This window comes from Panulirus ornatus, chromosome 28 (assembly GCF_036320965.1).
Source record: "Panulirus ornatus isolate Po-2019 chromosome 28, ASM3632096v1, whole genome shotgun sequence".
In the NCBI taxonomy this organism is placed as follows: Eukaryota; Metazoa; Arthropoda; class Malacostraca; order Decapoda; family Palinuridae; genus Panulirus; species Panulirus ornatus.
Genome location: NC_092251.1, coordinates 6,178,920 through 6,203,027, shown reverse-complemented (window position 1 = coordinate 6,203,027; position 24,108 = coordinate 6,178,920). Strand labels below are relative to the sequence as shown.

General features: G+C 37.4%; 1 protein-coding gene and 1 long non-coding RNA gene across 6 annotated transcripts in view; one reads left to right on the top strand and one right to left on the bottom strand.

The window, feature by feature from the left end:
* Ypel (Yippee-like) overlaps positions 1 to 12,565 on the top strand; it is a 317,923-nt gene extending 305,358 nt beyond the window's left edge. For all 5 annotated transcript variants that reach the window (XM_071678610.1, XM_071678613.1, XM_071678615.1 and 2 more), the window contains 2 exons: positions 4,526 to 4,634; positions 5,976 to 12,565. In XM_071678610.1, coding sequence (XP_071534711.1) covers positions 4,526 to 4,634; positions 5,976 to 6,065 — 199 coding nt within the window. In that variant the 3' untranslated portion in view covers positions 6,066 to 12,565. The remainder of the gene's footprint in view (positions 1 to 4,525; positions 4,635 to 5,975) is intronic.
* On the bottom strand, positions 779 to 19,411 carry LOC139757796 (uncharacterized). The gene is made up of 3 exons (XR_011714706.1): positions 16,037 to 19,411; positions 2,385 to 3,880; positions 779 to 1,171 (listed from the first exon to the last, which is right to left on the bottom strand). It is a non-coding gene; the product is annotated as an uncharacterized lncRNA (long non-coding RNA).
* Between the last annotated feature and the right edge of the window lie 4,697 nt (positions 19,412 to 24,108).

Here is a 24,108-nt window from a genome sequence, read left to right as displayed (position 1 = left end):
CAGCAGTTTTAAAGAATGACTTGTTATTTGAACATTGCCACTTTTTCTTAGATGCAAAATTAACTATGAGGTGTAGCAGCCTAATTTCAGAGGTTAATTAGCTTATTGTATTTGATATGCAATGTAAGTACAGTTAGTTCTGTGTTCAGTGTACTCTCGTACAGTTTTCCAAAGCTATTAAATACAAGCTGAGTACAAATAATTGACCCTCACATGTGCAAATGTGCCTAAAGATTTACAACAGCCTTATTCGCATTTTATTAATGATTACCAAGTATTAATGCATCTTAGTGTTAAGATTCACCAGTTAGCCATCAGCAGCTAAACATTACTTTCATTGCGTTGTTTAAGTGGCAGCTGATTCAGAACATTCAGTTCTGGCATCAATATTTTTGTGTATAATATGTCACACTGAAATTTTGATTGATTGATTAACTTACCTTCATAACCTTGAATGTTATTTTGCTTATAGTTGTAAGCTGCCATGATCAGCAGATCTTTGTTGCCTTGAATGTTATTTTCCTCTTAGTTATAAGCTGCTGTCCTACTGTTGCCCAATGTTCAGGTTATGCTGTTATAGGAGGTGGACCTAGATTAGGGATGGGAAACCTTTTGGCTTCACGCCATTTCCAGAATTTTGGTGAAGTTCTCATTCCACACAGTAATGAAGATATATATGCTTAAAAAGACCACGAAATCAGGTATTGCACTTTTATGTACTGGAAATGAAGATGAAATTTACATCAGCTGAGCATAGGTTATATAAGACAAATAACTGAACAGACTTTGACTTTATTCAGTATAATAATATAATGCATTTTAGATGCAGTTTAGTTAGTGATTTAAGTATATTTATTAAAGTAACAGATTCCACCAGCTGAGGTCTTCTTTCTTTCTTTCTTACTATTCACCATCTTCTGCGTTAGTGAGGTAGTGCTAACAACAAAGGACTGGGCCTTTGAGGAATATCCTCACCTGGCCCCCTTCTCTGTTCCATCTTTTGGAAAATTATAAAAAAAAAAAAAAAAAAAAAAAAGAGAGGGGAGGATTTCCAGCCACCTGCTCCCTTCCCTTTTAGTCGCCTTCTACGCTATGGTAGTGCAACAACCTGGGAGGCTGTGTCAAAACACTGTTGTCCTTGACCCATGCTGCCACTTCTACAGTCTGCACCCTGTTAGATGAATGAAATTTAATGAAGTGAATACGACAAAATGAAAAGCCTATGGTACATTATTTCATGTGATAATCACATGTTGATGAGAATATCAGAGCCTTAGTCAATGGGACAAATGACAGCATTGATGTGCCTTGATCAGTTAATTGAAGTTGGTTGTAGGCTTCATTTTTGTAATGCCTCAAGATGATTATCTTTCATTTCAAAGTTAAGTTTTTATTGAGTTTCATTATAGATTTCTGTTCAGTTATTATGTTAACCCAAACATCACAAGCATCTCCTTTGGCCTTAATCTTTTAGATTTGAAAAGGCTTAATCATTAAGAAAGACATGCATGCTGAGAAGCAGTATTAGCTTGGGGTGCTCTTATAAGTAGAGGATCACATTACGGATTGACAAGCTTTAGTTCAAATTTAAATGGGGATATATCTGAATTGTATGAGAAAGAGAGAAGGCCAGTGACAACTTATTTTCGATTAGTTTAAAATCTTGGAATCGGCACAAAAATTTGGGGTGCAAGTTGAGTAGCAGTAAGAATACTTCACATTTTCATCTCAATATATGATTTGCTGCAAAGCTTATGAAAGTGAGTGAACTGCTTGTCTTGTATTTAATGAGATAAAAGAGGTATTTTCTTCATAAATGCCTTGACAGCATTAATCATATGTGCAAAGGCCACCTTCCCTTGCAGCCTTGAATTCATATAGTTCATATGGCCCTTGATATTAACATTAAATGGATAGTTAGTGAATTCACATAATTCAGCTGTGGGACATCAAAACCTTTTTTAAAAACAAGCCAGTCTACTCTCAGTACCCACATAGTTTTGAAAATATTTCACAAACTAAGCTATCTTATTTTCAAGTAATGAAAACATTCATGCATTCATACTCAAATTCTTCAAGTAATGGAACAAATTTAATCCTTTTGCTTGAATATAGTCAGTCACAATGGCATGTGTTCATGACATTGTTTGGCTATATTAATATAGCTCGTTAAAAATCATTCTTCTTTTAATATGTTGGAATTACTTTTGTTGATTTCAGCTTGTCGTATTTTTGAATCATGAATCAGGCTATATGGCTGATTATCAGTCTGTGAATGTACAATTTTGGTACAAGTTTTACATTAATAAAATGCTGAAAATTATCACATTCCAGATATAATACGCTAAGTGAATTAGTAAGGCTACTCATATTCCATTTCTTACCTTAATTGGCAGTTGTCTGGCTGCTATTTCTCATTGTTTGTGCGTGGAGACTGGCCATATGAGGAGTGACCTTTGTGATACCTCTTTCATTCCCCGAACCGCAAAGCTGAGGAAATCTCTTCTTTCGTCTTTCACTCTTCTTGTAACTGCTTTACATTTAAGACTTTGGTCTAAAAACACCTCCATAGTCTTGTATAATATAATTCTTTTCTCATATTTTCTTAATCACCTGTGATAGCCATGCTTGGGGCTTGTTTTGCTGTACCATTTTAAAAAAAATTATATAAAAAACTTTTTTTTTCCTGGGGGTGTATGTTGGAACATGTCCAGCAGGGCCTTTCTTGGTTAATTTTAGGCTAAAAGTCCTTCCATGTCATGTACCGTTACAATGAAGAAACACCTTTTCCTCAAAACCTCATTTACTCTTAATTATGACACTATATCATTTTTTCTGGAAGTGATTCCTCAATAATATGTTGTCTTCATTAACTGCTAATCTTTTCAACAAAACTATGCTAAGGTTTCATTATAGATAATTAAATAATCAGTGCTTTATTCTTGTAGAGATTTTAGTTAATTAGATTGTAGGGTGAAGCAAGTGGTACATCTAGAATGACAATATGCACTTTTACACCCAAAATTTTTATTAGAGACAAGATACTAAAAGAAAGGCACGATGATTTATGAAGTGATTTACAAATCCATGCACTGGTATAGGTAGAATCACTTTTCACCATATTAAAAGCAAAAAGACTCAATAGTTTTCCAAAACTGAATATGGTTAAATGACATTGCTAAAGACAAAAAATAATGATTTCTTCCAGTGTAAATGATTGAGAATGCTGGATTTCTGTAATGCTAGCAGTGAAGATATATTTCAGATAACTATAGAAATAAGTTTCATGATTTGGTCTTCAATGTTTGGTATCTGCTGTTTGTCGTCATTGTAGTTGAAATTCAAGTTCGTCAGATTTAATCAGGAATTAGATGTTCATAAGTTCCATCATCCTTTGCAAAGAATCAAAGATCAAATGGATATCCTTAGAGTAATGGAGACCTGCTTATTTGTTGTAGACACATAGGAAACTGGGTAATGAAAGTTTAGACATGAAACCTCGCATTTGTTGATTGATAATGTACTAAAGATATTTTTATCATTAGAAAAATATTTTTCTTCATCAAGTAGTAATATGCCTGGAAGGGGGTATGAGAATGGTGTCAAGTGTTCCATATACCACAATAGTGTACCACACTGAACTCGGGCACTCAAAGTAAGTGGTCTGATTGATCTAAAGACATTTTGTTATATTAAAATGGGAGTACATCTGTATTTTTTTAATAAATTAAACTATATTCATCAGCATTTGAAAACTCCTCCCTTTCATGTATCAGTTGACTAGCTTAAAACAAGTTTAAGGCTTTGTAAATACACTGAGTATGCAGTAATTGTCACCGAAAATCCACACTTTTTCTTCAGATGCTAAACAGGCATCTATCTGGAAAAAAAAAAAAATCTTAGTAAGGGCAGTTGTATATAATGGAACAAATAAAAATCTAAAAGAGCCCAGGCCACACAGAAAAATTGTCACCATACAATCCATATATTGCAGCTTGCTGCATTGTCGCACTTTGTAACAATATGTTGATGGTTAGTTTGATTATTTCTTCAAAATTGTTTACTGACTGGAATGCCTCAGTAAATACAGTCTTGGTTGAAGTTTGTTTTACTGGAGATAATATAGGATGAATTAAATCATTAGATAAACTTTTTTTGTTGGCTCATTTTAACATACATGTAAGCCTGGTATATTATGAATTGAATATTCTGAATATAGTTTGTATCCATCCTCAAGCAGACAATTATAGTGCACTAAATCTAAAACTAGAGGCTGGGTTCAATTAAGGGTGTTAGTTGTCTCTTCTTGATGCTCTGCTACATGAGTATAGGAAAGGCAGTTTGGCTTAAAATTAGCATGAAATGTAAATTAACATTATGAATTTTTTAAGTAAGACATGGGTCTTAGATAGGTATATTATGTATACATGGAAAATTTAATTTTTTCGTATCTTAAATGTGAACATCTGCAAAATATAATTTTGTTGAAAACTGTACTAGACATGATATTCTATCCACTTCACAGGGTGAACGTGGGATGTGGACCAGCCGAGGAACGGGTTCTTTTAACTGGCCTTCATGCTGTAGCAGATATATACTGTGAATGCTGCAAAACAACGCTGGGATGGAAATATGTAAGTTAAGTTTCTTATCATTTTTCTAGGTGCTGTTTCCCGTGTCATTGAATTCCAGAAAACTGGTCTGTGTTTACATCATTTTGGTCTCATAGGAATTTACTGGTGGTTAAATGTATTCTGCAAGTAGGAGACAAAGCTGTTGAGTCATATTCCAGCTCAAGTCCAACATACATCATGCACTGAATTTTTCAGGTTCATAATGTGCACCCTGATTTTCAAAGATAATATTTAGCAAAAATACTCCAGGTCATACAAGCATTTAGCATTTAGGCCTGTCATAATCAAACAAAAATCGTCGGTATAGTGTCCATATACCCTGTCCTTTCTTAAATCTGTAACATGAAAATGTTGTCCCTGCAAAATCACTGATAATCTCTAACCTGGTAAGATCTGGGACTAACCCTTCTCTACTGTATCATAATTTAGTATTAAACATTTAATTAGAATGCCATTTTTTAGGAATACATCTCCTATTTACATCACAGAAAGGCTTTTGTAACTTATATGATACACGTGATAATTCAACTTATCTGCCACTTAAAGTTGCTAATAATATAACTTACAGGGGATTAGTAGGGGTAACCTATTGTGTATAAGACACAGGTGACTGTAGAGACATTTTTCAGGAAAATAGTGTGTTGCATATGCCAGGAAATATGGTATTTGTTATCATCTCTTTCTAAATGCTTGAGAGCAAAATTGACAGCAAATTATAACTTACTTTCTTTGCATGTTTTCTTGGAGATGAGTTCTGTGTTATTTCATTTCTAAGTTACCTATTTCTTGGAATACTTTTTGTAATTCGGCTAATATCACTCTCAAAATTACTTGTTTCTCATTTCTCGTTCTATGCTAAACATAACAAACCGATACAAATGTTCTTATCTCATGTCATCCAACAATCTACATAGTTTTTACTAGAGAATTGTGTAGACTTGACCTGCTGGAGAGTGTATGTGGGCAAACGAGTGCAGTTTCTTTCTCTCTTCCATGTGCTACCTCAATAATGTCAGGAAGAGTAGACAAGCATGAAGAAATCCATATATACTGAACACATAATCAAGTGTTTGAATAAATGTACAAGGAAAATCAAAATTGCTTAATTATTGTTTTAAGTAGGAGAGTTCACTTAGTTATGGAGACTTTTGCTGTGGCCACCCCCTTGAGTGAGGGAGTTCTTGGATGGAATAGGTGTCGGAGCTAAAGATAGATATAGTTTTTATGAATGTATGTGCCTGTTCCTCAAGAAGAGGATTGTTAGACATTCCTGTATTTCCTCTGTAGTCTTTGCTTTTGTTTCTGTATGCTTTTAATTCTCATACAGGCTGTCAATTCCAGGAACATGCATTTGAATCCAGTCAGAAGTACAAGGAGGGCAAGTATATCATCGAGCTGGCACACATGATCAAAGATAATGGGTGGGACTGAGAGTGGGCCCCCTGTGGCCGCAAGAGCCTCGGTGTGCAGCTGTGACCTACCAATGACTGCCAGACCTCCACTTCTCACCCCTCAAACCTAGAATGTCTCATCAGTTCACTAGGATGACTCATCACTGACCTAGGATGAAAGTGGAAAGTGTAGGCTGGTCCCATTGATGATATCTGCTGCTTCCCTGTTAGTGTTAGGTTGACCAGCTGTGCACGACTTACTTTTGAGCAGTGATCTCAGCCAGTGCGTGATGCCAGGGTGTGCTGCAGCAAGGAGCTTTAGAGGTTAAGCAAATTTATTACTCTTGCAAATTACAGAAAAAGACTGCACTTTGTGATTATGGTGATAACACACAAAAATTAACCTGTCTGAATTTAATCATCTTCATTCGTGTAAATAATGACCTTACTGGCAAAAATTATATGTGACAGTGTTATGGGTGGATATATTGGACAAGCAGCACACCCTGAGAGCAACTGGCCATCATTACCAGCATCACAATCATCCTGCTTTCACATCATTTTTGACTGTCCCAACCAGCCAGTCATCAGTCAGTCAGCCAGCTAGCTCTCGTCCAGTCTCATGGCCTGTCTGTGATGGGCTTTGCCCGCAAGTAAATTTCAATTTGTTGTGTAGTAAGTGTAAAAATAATCATCCCACCCAGCCAGTTGCAAGCCAGTTAGACAGATTGTTGTATTTTAAACTCACTTCGTGTGAGAAATTAAAATAAATGCTTTAATTATCTATTGTCTACCATCATCTGTTAAGGGACCATAGTGTGACTTGATCTGCAGTGGCAGAATCATTAACAACACGGAGAGAATATAGCATTGCCCAGAGCTCAGTCAAGACAGAGACTTTAGTAGCATTGTGCTTTCCATGTGTGAGTATTAGATATCTAATGGGATTAAAGACACCCATAACTTTTCATCATCATTTACAAAGCAAGTTTGTTATTTAAGAGCATTGTGCTAGAAAAGAGCTGCTCATGGCACTTGATGCTTGACCCATATTTTGGATCATATGAAATTAATATATTTTTTATTTCTCTCGTCCATATTGTGTTTGCACAAGTCATGTGCAAGGAGTGATGATGGTGTTCCCACTGTGATCTTGTGCATCTCGGAAGCCTGAGCAGTGCAGGCAACCTGTGATGATGTGTCTTACTCATTGCCACACTGTGTGATTGGACAATATTTTAACTAATTTTCAGTTTTTCTGTACTGTGTATTATAACCTAAGATTTGGTGTTCCCAACAACTGGACAAGATAGATGATTGTACTGCTTACATTAACATTTCATCCTGCTAGTCTTAAAAGAATGGCAATTGAGAAACTTATCATTTTCTGTAGTTGACTTTGGTTGAGATTGAGTTGAGATGCAGTTTACTAAGTTTCAAACCACAGTGTATTTTCTTCAGTTTGAATTCTTAGAATTCATCCTGTTCCTAGAACCAGATTTTATATTACATGAATCAAGAAAATAATAACCTAAAGCTATTTAACTTATTTCAGGTAAAAGTAATCAACTCGGAATCACTTTGTAGTATTTGTTTTATAATTGTTAAATAAGGATCACTTGGGAGCTTGATAAGGTAAAATTAAAGCCACTCAAAAAGCACTATAAAATATTTAGAAAGACAAATATAGATATATATATATATTGTATATACCTCAAAATTTCTGGTGTAGGTTCCGAAATTGTGATTTTGCTATATTTTAGTACAATTTGCTCTTAAGATACCTTATTTTCATAGAGAATACAAAAATTTCTGGGAGTGAAATCTTAAAAAAAATTCCAAAATACAGAGGTAAGTGCATGTTTGATATTATGCATTGAAAGCACACAGATTGTGTGATTATGCTTTATATTGTTCCTGTAAGACAAATACTCCATTCATCTTTAAAGCAGCCCTTATTGTTTGCCTCTCTCTTTTACCTTTTATGCATTGCAACATATGAAGGACACACTTTTCATAATTTCTCAGGAGCTGAAAGGTTCATATATCACATCCATCATCTCATTAGCAGATGACACATGACTACACATTTAGTGGCCATTGCCTATTTCAAGTAACCTTGGTCATAATTCTGCATGCACCACCCTGCTTTAATTGTGATAAAAGGCAGTTGAGACAAACAGATCGTGCCTGTATAAAAGCCAGTAAATGCCTCATAAATTTCATCACAGTTATTAGTTTCACTATTGGTTCATATTCCAGCACAAACCAAATGAAGAAACTTTTCATGCAAGTTTCTCATTATAATTTGGGATTAAACTTCATTAAGACTGCTGTAATGTTTAGCACTGATATATTGGTAAACTCACTGAATAACATGTAAATTCATTCTCAACTCAGTCTCGGCCCAAAATTAACCAGTGGAAATGTAAACTTTGTGTAAGATAGAATCGCAAGAAATATTTGGCACCATGTCAGTATGATTGGATTTACTCAACTTCCATACCACTGAAATGTTAGCAGTATTTCAATCAGTAAGTCTTTGTTTACAGCTGAGAGAGTGTTAAAACATCTTAATGATATTATCATGATAGCAGTAGCCAATGTTTGTGGAGTAAGACATCTTAATGATTTTATCATGATAGCTGTAGCCAATGTTAGTAGAATAATATATGATTAAGGCATGTTAATGGTTCAGAAGATGAATATATGTGCAGCTGTCAAAGTTCCATATAGAGTCAGGGGTCCAAGGTTAGATAAATCAGTCGGATATGGTATGGTTGGTAACATCATCTTACAGTGGACAAGTGTTACCTTTTGGGAGTTGAAGGAATGTCTCATAGAACATCTTTAAATTGATTAGGTCAGCTTGGCTGCTTTTTGGCTTGGTGGTGGAACACTGAAAATAGCTTTAATCATGAGTAGTTAAGATTCAACCAAGTACCTATTGGCTAGCCTTATCACATTCGTTAAATGACGTTAATCAGTTCATATAGCATGTCGTTGTGTATTATCATAACGTTTTGGCATAGAATTCCACGTTGGTTGTGGGATTATAATTTTTTTTCATGGTAGGAAATTTGAGAAGCCCTGTTCACTGCAGGACAGTAGGTCTGGATTGTGCAATTGATTAAAAGGATACTGGGATACTGGTCACTGCATGTGGGGATTTACAACTTAAAGTTAGGTTATCTCTATGCTCAGGTAGATAGAGAAGCACCCTTGACTTCTTCTCTCTATTAATTTTGGAGTCTTGTTTCTTTAAAGTTTTTTTTTTTTTCCAGATGCAGAATGTAACCCCATTCATGACTTGAGAGTGAATATCTTTTTTCCTACCAAAGTGATTTTCCTTCAATTCTATAATGTTGCTTGTGTGTATAACTGGCATCTTTGCCTACTTTTGCAATCTCTTATTGTACTTTTGCAATCTCTTATTGTAGTCTATTCTGTCTCTGCTGTTCATGGCATCAAGCTGGTCGTTTCATCTATTGCTCCATTGTTTTTCTTATTCATGTTAGAGATTACCTTAACTTGCTATTGTGTTTTACCTCCCAGTTTTCCAACATCTTGCCTAGCACATAATGCTCAACTCACATTATTGCTCTCCCATATTATGGGATACTCATGTTCTTTGCCTTTTTTGTTTTTGTCATTTGTTAATAGAATAATTGTTACATCATTTTTAATACTGTCTTTATTTACTTAGATTTGTGGGGCGGTTATCATTTTTACAGAAAGTTACCATATCTAATTAGTAATTACATGATGTATCTCCTTGCTATTTACTGTCAGCAATTTCCAGTCTGCTCTCATGCTTTACTTATTATTTTGTTGCTTCTCCAACCAGCACGAGTTCTTTCAGTATGTACTAACCTTAGTACATACACACTTCAGCATATTCTGACCTTAGTACATGTATATTTCAGTATGCACTGACTCAGTACATACATCCACTCAAGTATGCACTGACTTCAGTGCGTACAAACTTCAATGTGTGCTGACCTTGGTACATATTAACTTTAGCATGTACTGATCTCAGTACCTAAACACTTTCAGTATGTATTGAATTTGGTACATACATAATTCCTTATATACTGACTTCAGTACATACAGTTTCACATTTCATTAAATGTATGCAAATGGTCATAATTGTGTGAAGAGATATTTACTAAAGAGAGATCCCCACAAGGTGGACCTATATTTTTACATGGCATTCTAGTCTTTCATTCTAACCAATAGTTCGGAAGTGTGCATGTCTCTGCCTTGTGTTATATTACAGTACTAGCTGTTTGTATCATGGTTCATGGGGTATATTAAAGTGGATGGCGAGAGGCAAAAGCATTATTTGTATACTGTGATAATGATGAGAGTTGTTTGGCTGAGATATTGATTAGGATTTATGGTTAATGCTTAGTGTGATAACATCATGTGGAGGTTCAGGGGTTGAGTACTATAGATGAGCATTCTCATGTTATGAATATCTAAATGTAAAAATATAAATATTGTAAGTATTGAGAATTCTCAGCACTGTCAGCCAGTTCTTGATCCATCTGGTTTGTTTTGCCTTTCGTCATAACAATAACCACTGATTGTGCAGGACACTTTGGCTGTTGTAGTGCTTTTGTGATTGACATTATCATAGAGGAGCTTGGAAACATTCACATAGGTTAGTTTCCTTTCAGTGTTGTATTTCATAGCAACCATCATGACACTGGTAACTGCTTTTATTTTAGATTATCCATAAAAGAAATTACTTGTTGAAAGAACATTTGTAACATATACTACTCACATATACAGGCATATGGGACTAATGTTTCAGCAACATTTACCTTTTTTATGCTTGCTTTTAATCCCTTTTGGTATATAGTGTGTTCTCTCGGTATTCATTCACTGGTTGCTATGCTCATGTTGTTGACAATGGAACACAAGTATTTAGGACCACAGTACATTTATATTCTGTCCAAAGTGAGAGGGGTCCATATACAGTGTTTGTCACTTTTATACTTAGCCAGTTATTTTTCAGTGACAAGTAGGATTTGTTTACTCATTATGCATAACATGCTCATGTAATAATGTCTAAAGTTGTCATGTGAAAATTTTTTTTTTATATTTTTTGTAGAAAATGCATGGAAGTGCAGGCATGAAAAATGTCTCAAACTTTTACCGCTTCCTTATCCTGCTGGTACAGACATCCCCTCCCACTGAGCTAATTTGTGCTGTGTCTTAGAGCAGAGTTGGTCATGTGTTGTTCAAAAACATTTATATTTAGTTCCATTTGGTGGAAATTTAAATCAAAACCTCCAATGTTGCCTTGATGGAAGGACCCATAGGACCTTCAGCACAGTTTTTGCTGTGGAGTGAATACTGGGGAATTATTGACCCGTTTAAGGGGTGTAACCTCAGCATCCACATGCTTCTTTGTTCCAGCTTCCTGTCTAGGTGACTTTTTAACATGAGTTTTGTAATGGCGTAGATCAGAATTACTGCCCACCTTTGCTCATAGCTCATAAGATATTAGTGTCAATGATGGTGTATTTGGTGATTTGCAGTACTGTATCAGTGTAGTTATTTCATATGTATATAGATCATTTTTTACAACCAAGGACGACATACTTTGTTTGGAAACATTTCATTTCCAACATGTGGAGGATTCAGATGGGATTAGATCAGCAAATACTGAAATTTGATGACCATGTAAGATTCAGTATTGCACATTAGTACAAACTGAATCTTAATTAAAAGTTTTTAAAATTTGTAATTGTTGGTCCTGTCACAAATTGTATCTTGTAGAATTGTAGAGCTTGCTGTTTTCAGTAAATCTGGATAAGTGAATACAGGAAAAAAAAATGGGGAATTCTAATTTTGTAAGAAAGGTTTTCAGTGGTTGAAACATTTAAAATCAAGATCAAGGAAAATCCAGATTTGCTTTGCTGTATATAGTATTTATTCACAGGAAGCTTACACTAGTTGCTGCCACAGATGCAGGATGGTATACTTATCATACAACTTATAAGTTGTACTAAATTGTTATTTTTTCCTTAATGCAGATAAGGACGTGAAATATTGATCTATTTTTTAATAAAAAAAAAAAACTGTGTAACTTTGAAGAGGTTTCATGTGCAGGGGTAACATTCTACACTTACAGCAAATGTGACCCAAATTCAGTTTCATGGGCATGTAAGATGTTCTTTATTATGGTATGCACAGTCATGATACCCCTGAACTAAGCTAACCCTTCTAGAGTGATAGGATATTGTCCAACTTTGACATAAAAAAAATATTTTTTGTATTTCATGTGGAATGACAAAAATTTTCCACAAATAAGGCATTTAGTGCATAGGAAGGAAGAAATTTAATAAGCAGTCTTTCCTGACTGCCATAATTTGTTTTTTTTTCATCCTTAGCTCAAGACAAGTCTGTAAAGTTAATCCATCTGATAAATATACTAGTCTGCATAACTAGCAGCAACATTTTTGGTACGTGAATGTCTCACATAAAAAGCTGCTAAATGTGACTTTACACAATAAACATTTACCAATATGTTTAGTGTATTATTATTTTCTTTATTTTATGGAGGCTTTTCCACCAAAGATTTGAAAAAAATACAATTATAATATTAATGAGTTATTACATAGCACATTGAAATGACCCTTTCATTGCTGAGCAACTGTTATAGCTGGATGTATTCCAGTCTGCTTTCAATCTCTCTCTGCCGCCTGTTCCCACCAGGAACTCCCTTAAGGAAGTGGCCTCAGCAATTGTCTCTTCAGTGCGGCATCTTGGCCTTTAGTACCTCACCCTTAAACAAGCCACTGTGAGAGGGCAACCCTTGACAGAAGTGTTTGCAGACCTAGTGTTCCTACGTACTACTTTCACTTAATCCTCCTGCATAAAAATTCCTACCAACTACTACTACTACTATCTATTTGCACCTTACCTTTTTGCCAAAAGGCAAGGCTAGCACACAGTGCTCACCACAAAGAAACTCTACGGTTACATAGAATTAGCAGTGTGAATTAAGTGTTATGTATGACAAGGACAAATTGTATGTTTGTGGAGAATGCCAGCAGTCCAAGTGTGGGTGAAACAGAGAAAAAACAGCTAAGTGAATCAGAGGAGTGCAACTTAAACACTGAGGGTGCTGGCTCACTATGCAACCATCACAAACCCGACCAAAACCCAGGTGGGGAAGTATGAGTGATGTACCTCCCTAGTTGGTGGCTGCCTACCAACTGCTACCAACCTACCTACTTTACTGAAGGTAAATGCATAACCTGGTACCAAATACTGTTGTTTGCTTTTTAATAAATACATTATTTATTTATTTTGCTTTGTCGCTGTCTCCCGCGTTAGCGAGGTAGCGCAAGGAAACAGACGAAAGAACGGCCCAACCCACCCACATACACATATTTATACATACACGTCCACACACGCAAATATACATACCTATACATCTCAATGTATAAATACATCTCAATGTATACATATATATACACATACAGACATACATATATACACATGTACATAATTCATACATTCTGCCTTTATTTATTCCCATCGCCACCTCGCCACACATGGAATAACAACCCCCTCCCCCCTCATGTGTGCGAGGTAGCGCTAGGAAAAGACAACAAAGGCCACACTCGTTCACACTCAGTCTCCAGCTGTCATGCAATAATGCACCGAAACCACAGCTCCCTTTCCACATCCAGGCCACACAGAACTTTCCATGGTTTACCCCAGACACTTCACATGCCCTGGTTCAATCCATTGACAGCACGTCAACCCTGGTATACCACATCATTCCAATTCACTCTATTCCTTGTACGCCTTTCACCCTCCTGCATGTTCAGGCCCGGATCACTCAAAATCTTTTTCACTCCATCTTTCCACCTCCAATTTGGTCTCCCACTTCTTGTTCCCTCCACCTCCGACACACATATCCTCCCGGTCAATCTTTCCTCACTCATTCTCCACACATCGAACAGACAAAGCTAGGACGCCATTTGGTAATAAAAAGAGTGTGGTTGAGAGAGCAGAAGAGGGTGTGTTGAAATGGTTTGGTCACATGGAGAGAATGAGTGAGGAAAGATTAACCAAGAGGTTGACTATGATATTTTAATAAATATCATAGTATATTTCATGTGCACAACCACATTAATGCCCATTAGTGCCCCATTTCCATGTCTACTTAAGCACTCACGCAGGCCTCACAAAATGCATTCAACTTCACTTCTCGTCCACAAGTAATAAGTGTTATTTTCTCATTGGTTATATCTAAAAAAAAATCTAGAATATGGCTATTGTTTCCTTGAAACTTTGTATTTGTGATCCAGACAGTAATATTTTGAAATTTGCCTATTTTCAGGACATTCAAGATAGATTCAGTGCTGAGTAGCTGATATAGAACTTTCTGTAAGTTTCCAGTAACATAAATATTAGTCAGAGGGATAGGAAGATGTTGATCCAGATTACAACTTCAGAGTTGCAGCTGAGAAGAGAACCCATACCAACCCAATCAAAAAGACCTCATTGACGAACAGAGATCTTGGTCTCTCAAAGTTCAATACTGAGCTTTTGACATCTAGGCTCAAGCAGTGGAACTTATTGGATGAAAGTGTGCAAATCGCAGATAAGAGGAAGCATTACCCTAAGTTTTTCCAATTTCTTTACCCGTCATGATAAGCTCTGCTTCAGCCACAATGTAACTAATCTGTTCGAGGCAATCAGAATTGCCTGTAACCCGAATGAGTGGCACCTCTTTCCTGACAGCTCATTCAAGAGCCTTAAAGCCCTGCTGATCCAAAATGGGCACAAATACCCATCTCTTCCCCTGGCTCACTTGGTGTGCCTCACAGGAGAATACAAAGGCATCAAAACCTTGCTAGACACCTTGAAGTATGACCTCAAAATGGTGGCATTCCTGATGGGTTTCCAAGATGGTTTTACCAAGTTTCCCTGCTATCTTTGCATTTGGGACAGCAGGGACACCATGGTGCACTACTGGTGGACCCCCAGGAGGTGTTGATACCACCACTGCACATAAAATTAGAACTTATGAAATATGGAGTCTGCAGCCTTCAAGTACCTTCAAGACTTCTTCCCTAAGCTTTCCTCATCAGACCACAGATAAAGTAGATCCTGAAGTGTAAGGAATTTCCCAAGAAGCTTGGTAGGAAGGAGAAAGCAGCTTGATACAGCTTTGTCGCAGTGGTTTGGGATTTCCTGGGCAATTACAAGGCCAAAAACTAAGTGGAGTTGGTTGAGACTGGTGAACAACAACAGCAAAATGGCTGCAGGATGTCCCTCAAAGTCCATATTCTTGACTAATCATGATAAATTCAAGGAGAACATGGGAGCGTATTAGGAGGAGCAAGGCAAGCGCTTCCACCAGGATATACTGGACTTTGAATGCTGCTACCATGGAACACATAATGAGAACATGATGGGAGATTACATTTGGGGGATCTGATTAGTGAAAGTTATTTATAGTACAATCATAAATCTTGAAAATCTACTACTAAATCTTTAGTGACCACTTTTGCTTAACATTAGTGTAAATACAAATTAATTTTGATTCATATATTGTTTTTCTGACTTGTAGTTGAATAATGTGCAAATTCTCCAATCGGAAATAGGTATATTTCAAATTATCACTGTCCAGGTCACAAAAGCAAAGTTTGAAGGGAATAATAGGCTTTTTCTCTACTTTTTATGTATAAACAATTTGGAAATAACACTTACTACTCACGAACAAAGTTTGCGATACACAACTCTCATCTATTTCATTTCTGACACATAACTCACTTCCCTACACTCTAACACAGTCTTGAAACTCATTCCTCTTCAAAAGTGTCATCTGTTCTTTCACTCTGATCCGCACTAACCACTGACTGTACCCATGGAAATTCCAAAGTCACTCATCCTCTTATCTATCAGCTTCATTTTGCTCCAAGGCAGAATATTCAAGTTCTCCCATCAAACACAGCACCTATTTCTCCTTTCTCTTACCTATTTACTTAAAATATTCAAAAAACCCAGCTTAAGCCTTTCAGGAAAAGCCCTCCTTTGGTTCCTCCTCCTGTTCCTGCTTTTGGAATAGAAGCGGGATGAGTTTCCAGCCCATCAATCTTGCCCCTAAAATGCATCAGGTAAATTAGTACAGACATCTCTCAGTTTACTTAATAATTACATTCTTGAAAATGGTTGTGTAAATAATGTAATCAATGGAAATGATAGGATTTCGTTATTAATACGACAGTACGAAAATATTATACCAGTGAAAAACATTATACAAGTATAATATACTTTATGTACAATGAAATCTAATAATAACAAAACAAACAATTCCAAAACTTACGATTATCGCTGTTCCTGAATTACCTGCTGGTGCTAATGGAGAGGGAAGCAAGAGGAGGGAGTTACTGGGATTGGATTATAAAATTTAGGCTTATAAGCCAAGCACTGTGGGCTTGGCTTAATACAGTTTAGAATATCCATCTTAGAAATTCATTTTAACTCGAACATATGACCAATTCCAGTTTTGACAGACCAAGGGGAGAACAAAAAGTAGGGTGGAGAGAGAGGTTACTGGAGATCATCTGGGTCAGATGACATAGATGGCAAAGCTGGTGGTGATGGGTGTGTGGATTCATCTATTAAGATGCTAGATGCTAATAGCAGGTCCTCCATATGGGTTTCCTTTTCCTTCAAAAAGAAATCTAATGTTGGTTTAGCCTTCATCTTGTCACCTTCGCTGTTGCACTCCACAAACACCATAAGGCAATCTTTAGCAGCTTTGAATCCTGGTACAGTCCTATCTTCAGAGGAGGCATTCTTCTCCAAAATAATCCAACCTGCTTAGGAGTACAACTACCTTCCTTGATAATAATCTTCAAGGTTGTAGGAAATATTTTGCAGCAATGACATCAGTAGAAGCAGCCTCACCAGTCATTTTGAAGTGGTAATTGAAGTGCTTCCTAGAATTCACAAACCAACCAAGACTTATTTGTAATGTCTTCATTGCTCCTTCGTTCCCTCTCAAGCCATCACATATATTCCATGCTTTTGCTTGTATCACAAGCATGCTGATGAGAACATTTCTATAAGTTTGGTGTTCAATCCATGTGCTCAACATTCATTCCACTCTCAATAATTGAACTTTGGGAATACAAGGCCTTGGATGCACTGATTGTGTTCTCTTTGCACTCTCCTTGATCTTCTCTACACTATCATACATAGTCCATAACAAAGATTTACAAAGTCCAAGGGCAAGCTTAAGTCCACATAAATTAATAAAGGTGTATACAGACAGTGAGCATTATTCTAAAAATGGCAGTAATCACATACACATAAATCAAGAGGTCCCGGTAATATTCTTTCTACCCTAATCCTGGGATAGGATGATGATAATTCTAAATGTAAAATCCAACATACTGTAATAATGTAATTGCCAAGGTATGTGCTAAATATGCCTCACTTAAGGTCACTGCAGGGGAAAGGAAAAACTGAGTAAGAGAAAAAAAGAATTTCAAAATTAAATGGCTGACTCTTAAGGTAGAAAAGTTACCAAACAGGAAAAGCAGGCAGTGTCATAATGCTCAATCTCAAGTGAACAGCCTATTCACAGAAATTGAGGAGCTGCAGCCAGTCACATGACTTAAGGTCAAAGTCGAGGTGGCAGGGACACAAGCAAACAGCTTTCAATTGCACTGGCCAAAATAGCACCTGCGGAGCAAGAGCAGAAAGTGTGCAGCAACATTGTGGCATACAGAAAAGCATAGTCAGCCAGAAAGATACATAAAAAATTAATGAGATGAAAGGCTTTTGATTCCACTCTCCTTTATAGTGATGTGGACATATAAATACTCCAAATATGTGAGTAGCACTTCATACAGGGCAAATGAAATTCCTGTAGATATGAAATAGTTGATCACACGAAAAATAATCATGGTACCTGTACAACATTCCCAGCTTTGGGAAGCAGACTTTGAGCTGTTAATTTTGGGGGGTTTGCAGGACAGAGTGGAGATTATATTCATGTCCCACATGTTTATATCAAGCGGCTTTGAGAAACCATGGAAGGTCTGTGGGGCCTGGTTGTGGATAGGGAACTGTGGTGTCAGTGCATTATACTTGACAGCTACAGAATTGATGACGGCAAATGTGGCCTTGCTTCATCTGTTCCAGGCATTAACTAAAAAATATGGAAAATGGCAATCAAGTATGAAAAAATAGTTTGTTAGCACAAAGATGAATGACAGAGTTTTGAAATAAATCTGAGGAAAACGAGTGACACTTGAAAAGAAATTTGGAAATTATTTTTACTATGGTCAATTTAACCTGGTTACTACTTACCGATTCCTAGATGCTGTGCAGGTCACAGTTGACCACAGAACAGAGCTTGCTCCATAGAAGTAAAGAAAATATGTCATTTTGGTCCATAAGCTTTGTCCAATTGGAGCTAGGAAAGTACTCCAAAGACCCTGCCTTAAAACACTACAATCACACAGCACTATTCAGCATAGGGAATCAATTACAATAATATACATATATATGCAAAATTTATTTGAAGTGCATTTTGCTAGTACTGTTATACAGGTACAGTGACTAAGTTTGAGAAACAAACCCTCCCCCATACATGTAAGTATATACTTTCCCTGCAGATACAGGAGAAACAAAACTGACCACATATCTTGTGTGTGTCTTAGTAGACAACAAAGAAGGGCAGGAGCAGAGTGCTGGAAATCCTCCCATCCTGTATTACTTTCCAAAAGATGATCTTTATAACTCAAAGGCTCTCATACGTTCAGGATGCTACCATGCTCAGGCAGGAAAAGAGAATAAGCATAAAAAGAATATATATATATAAAAACAAAATACAATATATTTTATTCATTATACTTAATCACTGTTTCCCTCGTCAGCGAGGTAGCGCCAGGAATCAGACAAAGAATCACCTACCCAGTCACATACACATATAAATACATAAACGCCCATACACACACCTGTACATATCAGCGAATACATACACAGACATATACATGTATGCACATGTACATATTCATACTTGCTTGTCTTCATCCATTCCTGTTGCTACCCCAACACACAGGAAATAGCATTGCTAGCCTCTGCTTCAGCAAGGTATATATATGTTGGGATTTAAATAACTGCTAAGTACTGGCACCTGATGATGTGGACTGCCTCCACAAAACATGTCGTGCCGCATGTATAGAAAAATTACGTTAAATGAAATTGTATGAGCTACTGAAGTGTGATTTCACATTCATACTATCATCACAGACAAGTGTTATCATCATATCTATGTGTATTTATCTTATATATATATATATATATATATATATATATATATATATATATATATATATATATCTTTCTTTCGTACTATTCGCCATTTCCCGCGATAGCGAGGTAGCGTTAAGAACAGAGGACTGGGCCTTTTTTTGGAATATCCTCACCTGGCCCCCTCTGTTCCTTCTTTTGGAAAATTAAAAAAAAAAAAAAAAAATATATATATATATATCTTTTCTTTCATACTATTCGCCATTTCCCGCATTAGCGAGGTAGCGTTAAGAACAGAGGACTGGGCCTTTGAGGGAATATCCTCACCTGGCCCCCCTCTCTGTTCCTTCTTTTGGAAAATTGAAAAAAAAAAAAAAGACGAGAGGGGAGGATTTCCAGCCACCCGCTCCCTCCCCTTTTAGTCGCCTTCTACGACACGCAGGGAATACGTGGGAAGTATTCTTGCTCCCCTATCCCCAGGGATAATATATATATATATATATAGTATATATATATATATATCTTTCTTTCGTACTATTCGCCATTTCCCGCGATAGCGAGGTAGCGTTAAGAACAGAGGACTGGGCCTTTGAGGGAATATCCTCACCTGGCCCCCTCTGTTCCTTCTTTTGGAAAATTGAAAAAAACGAGAGGGGAGGATTTCCAGCCCCCCGCTCCCTCCCCTTTTAGTCGCCTTCTACGACACGCAGGGAATACGTGGGAAGTATTCTTTCTCCCCTATCCCCAGGGATGATATATATATATATATCTTTCTTTCGTACTATTCGCCATTTCCCGCGATAGCGAGGTAGCGTTAAGAACAGAGGACTGGGCCTTTTTTTGGAATATCCTCACCTGGCCCCCTCTGTTCCTTCTTTTGGAAAATTAAAAAAAAAAAAAATATATATATATATATCTTTCTTTCGTACTATTCGCCATTTCCCGCGATAGCGAGGTAGCGTTAAGAACAGAGGACTGGGCCTTTGAGGGAATATCCTCACCTGGCCCCCTCTGTTCCTTCTTTTGGAAAATCAAAAACAGGAGAGGAGGATTTTCAGCCTCTGCTCCCTCCCCTTTTAGTCGCCTTCTACGACACGCAGGGAATACGTGGGAAGTATTCTTTCTCCCCTATCCCCAGGGATGATATATATATATATAATATATATAATATATCTTTTATGTACAATGAAATCTAATAATAACAAAACAAACAATTCCAAAACTTACGATTATCGCTGTTCCTGAATTACCTGCTGGTGCTAATGGAGAGGGAAGCAAGAGGAGGGAGTTACTGGATTGGATTATAAAATTTAGGCTTATAAGCCAAGCACTGTGGGCTTGGCTTAATACAGTTTAGAATATCCATCTTAGAAATTCATTTTAACTCGAACATATGACCAATTCCAGTTTTGACAGACCAAGGGGAGAACAAAAAGTAGGGTGGAGAGAGAGGTTACTGGAGATCATCTGGGTCAGATGACATAGATGGCAAAGCTGGTGGTGATGGGTGTGTGGATTCATCTATTAAGATGCTAGATGCTAAAAGCAGGTCCTCCATATGGGTTTCCTTTTCCTTCAAAAAGAAATCTAATGTTGGTTTAGCCTTCATCTTGTCACCTTCGCTGTTGCACTCCACAAACACCATAAGGCAATCTTTAGCAGCTTTGAATCCTGGTACAGTCCTATCTTCAGAGGAGGCATTCTTCTCCAAAATAATCCAACCTGCTTAGGAGTACAACTACCTTCCTTGATAATAATCTTCAAGGTTGTAGGAAATATTTTGCAGCAATGACATCAGTAGAAGCAGCCTCACCAGTCATTTTGAAGTGGTAATTGAAGTGCTTCTAAATTCACAAACCAACCAAGACTTATTTGTAATGTCTTCATTGCTCCTTCGTTCCCTCTCAAGCCATCACATATATTCCATGCTTTTGCTTGTATCACAAGCATGCTGATGAGAACATTTCTATAAGTTTGGTGTTCAATCCATGTGCTCAACATTCATTCCACTCTCAATAATTGAACTTTGGGAATACAAGGCCTTGGATGCACTGATTGTGTTCTCTTTGCACTCTCCTTGATCTTCTCTACACTATCATACATAGTCCATAACAAAGATTTACAAAGTCCAAGGGCAAGCTTAAGTCCACATAAATTAATAAAGGTGTATACAGACAGTGAGCATTATTCTAAAAATGGCAGTAATCACATACACATAAATCAAGAGGTCCCGGTAATATTCTTTCTAACCCTAATCCTGGGATAGGATGATAATAATTCTAAATGTAAAATCCAACATACTGTAATAATGTAATTGCCAAGGTATGTGCTAAATATGCCTCACTTAAGGTCACTGCAGGGGAAAGGAAAAACTGAGTAAGAGAAAAAAAGAATTTCAAAATTAAATGGCTGACTCTTAAGGTAGAAAAGTTACCAAACAGGAAAAGCAGGCAGTGTCATAATGCTCAATCTCAAGTGAACAGCCTATTCACAGAAATTGAGGAGCTGCAGCCAGTCACATGACTTAAGGTCAAAGTCGAGGTGGCCGGGACACAAGCAAACAGCTTTCAATTGCACTGGCCAAAATAGCACCTGCGGAGCAAGAGCAGAAAGTGTGCAGCAACATTGTGGCATACAGAAAAGCATAGTCAGCCAGAAAGATACATAAAAAATTAATGAGATGAAAGGCTTTTGATTCCACTCTCCTTTATAGTGATGTGGACATATAAATACTCCAAATATGTGAGTAGCACTTCATACAGGGCAAATGAAATTCCTGTAGATATGAAATAGTTGATTACACAAAAAATAATCATGGTACCTGTACAACATTCCCAGCTTTGGGAAGCAGACTTTGAGCTGTTAATTTTGGGGGGTTTGCAGGACAGAGTGGAGATTATATTCATGTCCCACATGTTTATATCAAGCGGCTTTGAGAAACCATGGAAAGGTCTGTGGGGCCTGGTTGTGGATAGGGAACTGTGGTGTCAGTGCATTATACTTGACAGCTACAGAATTGATGACGGCAAATGTGGCCTTGCTTCATCTGTTTCCAGGCATTAACTAAAAAATATGGAAAATGGCAATCAAGTATGAAATATATATTCTCTTTCATTTTACTTAATCGCTGTCTCCCGCATTAGCGAGGTAGCGCAAGGAAAGATGAAATAATGGCCCAACCCACCCATATACACATGTACATACACAAACATATACATACACATACACAGACATATATATACACAAGTACATATTCATACTTGTTTGCCTTCATCCATTCCTGGCATCATTCCACCCACAGGAAACAGCACCGCTAACCCGTTTCAGCATGGTAGCACCAGGAAAACAGACAAAAAAGGCTACATTTGTTCACACTCAGTCTCTAATTGTCATGTTGATTGCCACTTCCTGCGTTAGCGAGACAGCGCCAGGAAACAGACGATGAAAGACACATCCACTTGCATACATATATAATTATATGCACATACATGTACATTTGTATACATATATATACAAATGTACATATTCATTTGTTTGCCTTCATCCATTCCCGGAGTGGATCTGGCAGCGGATGGAACCATGGAAGCGGAAGTGGATCATAGGGTGGGGGAGGGGGCGAAAATTCTGGGGGCCTTGAAGAATGTGCGGAAGTCGAGAACATTATCTCGGAAAGCAAAAATGGGTATGTTTGAAGGAATAGTGGTTCCAACAATGTTGTAGGGTTGCGAGGCGTGGGCTATGGATAGAGTTGTGCGCAGGAGGATGGATGTGCTGGAAATGAGATGTTTGAGGACAATGTGTGGTGTGAGGTGGTTTGATCGAGTGAGTAACGTAAGGGTAAGAGAGATGTGTGGAAATAAAAAGAGTGTGGTTGAGAGAGCAGAAGAGGGTGTTTTGAAGTGGTTTGGGCACATGGAGAGGATGAGTGAGGAAAGATTGACCAAGAGGATATATGTATCGGAGGTGGAGGGAGCAAGGAGAAGAGGGAGACCAAATTGGAGGTGGAAAGATGGAGTGAAAAAGATTTTGTGTGATCGGGGCCTGAACATGCAGGAGGGTGAAAGGAGGGCAAGGAATAGAGTGAATTGGAGCGATGTGGTATACCGGGGTTGACGTGCTGTCAGTGGATTGAATCAAGGCATGTGAAGCGTCTGGGGTAAACCATGGAAAGCTGTGTAGGTATGTATATTTGCGTGTGTGGACGTATGTATATACATGTGTATGGGGGGGGGGGGGTTGGGCCATTTCTTTCGTCTGTTTCCTTGCGCTACCTCGCAAACGCGGGAGACAGCGACAAAAAAAAAAAAAAAAAAATATATATATATATATATATATATATATATATATATATGTGTGTGTGTGTGTGTGTGTGTGTGTGTGTGTGTGTGTGTATTTTTTCATACATATTCGCCATTTCCCATGCTAGTGAGGCAGCAGTGAGAACAGAGGACTGAGCCTCAATTGGCCTCCTTTTCAGTTCCTTCTTTTGGAAAATCAAAAACAGGAGAGGAGGATTTTCAGCCTCTGCTCCCTCCCCTTTTATTTCCACACATCTCTCTTACCCTTTTGTTAATTCCCGGCACACAGGAAACAGCATAGCCACCTGTATCAACAAGGTAACGCCCAGAAAAAACATACAAAAAAGCCACATTTGTTCACACAGTCTCTAGCTGTCGTGTAATGCACCGAAACTACAGCCTCCCTATCCACATCCAGGCACCACATGATTTACCACAGATATTTCACATGCTCTAGTTCAGTCCACTGACAGCATGTCGACC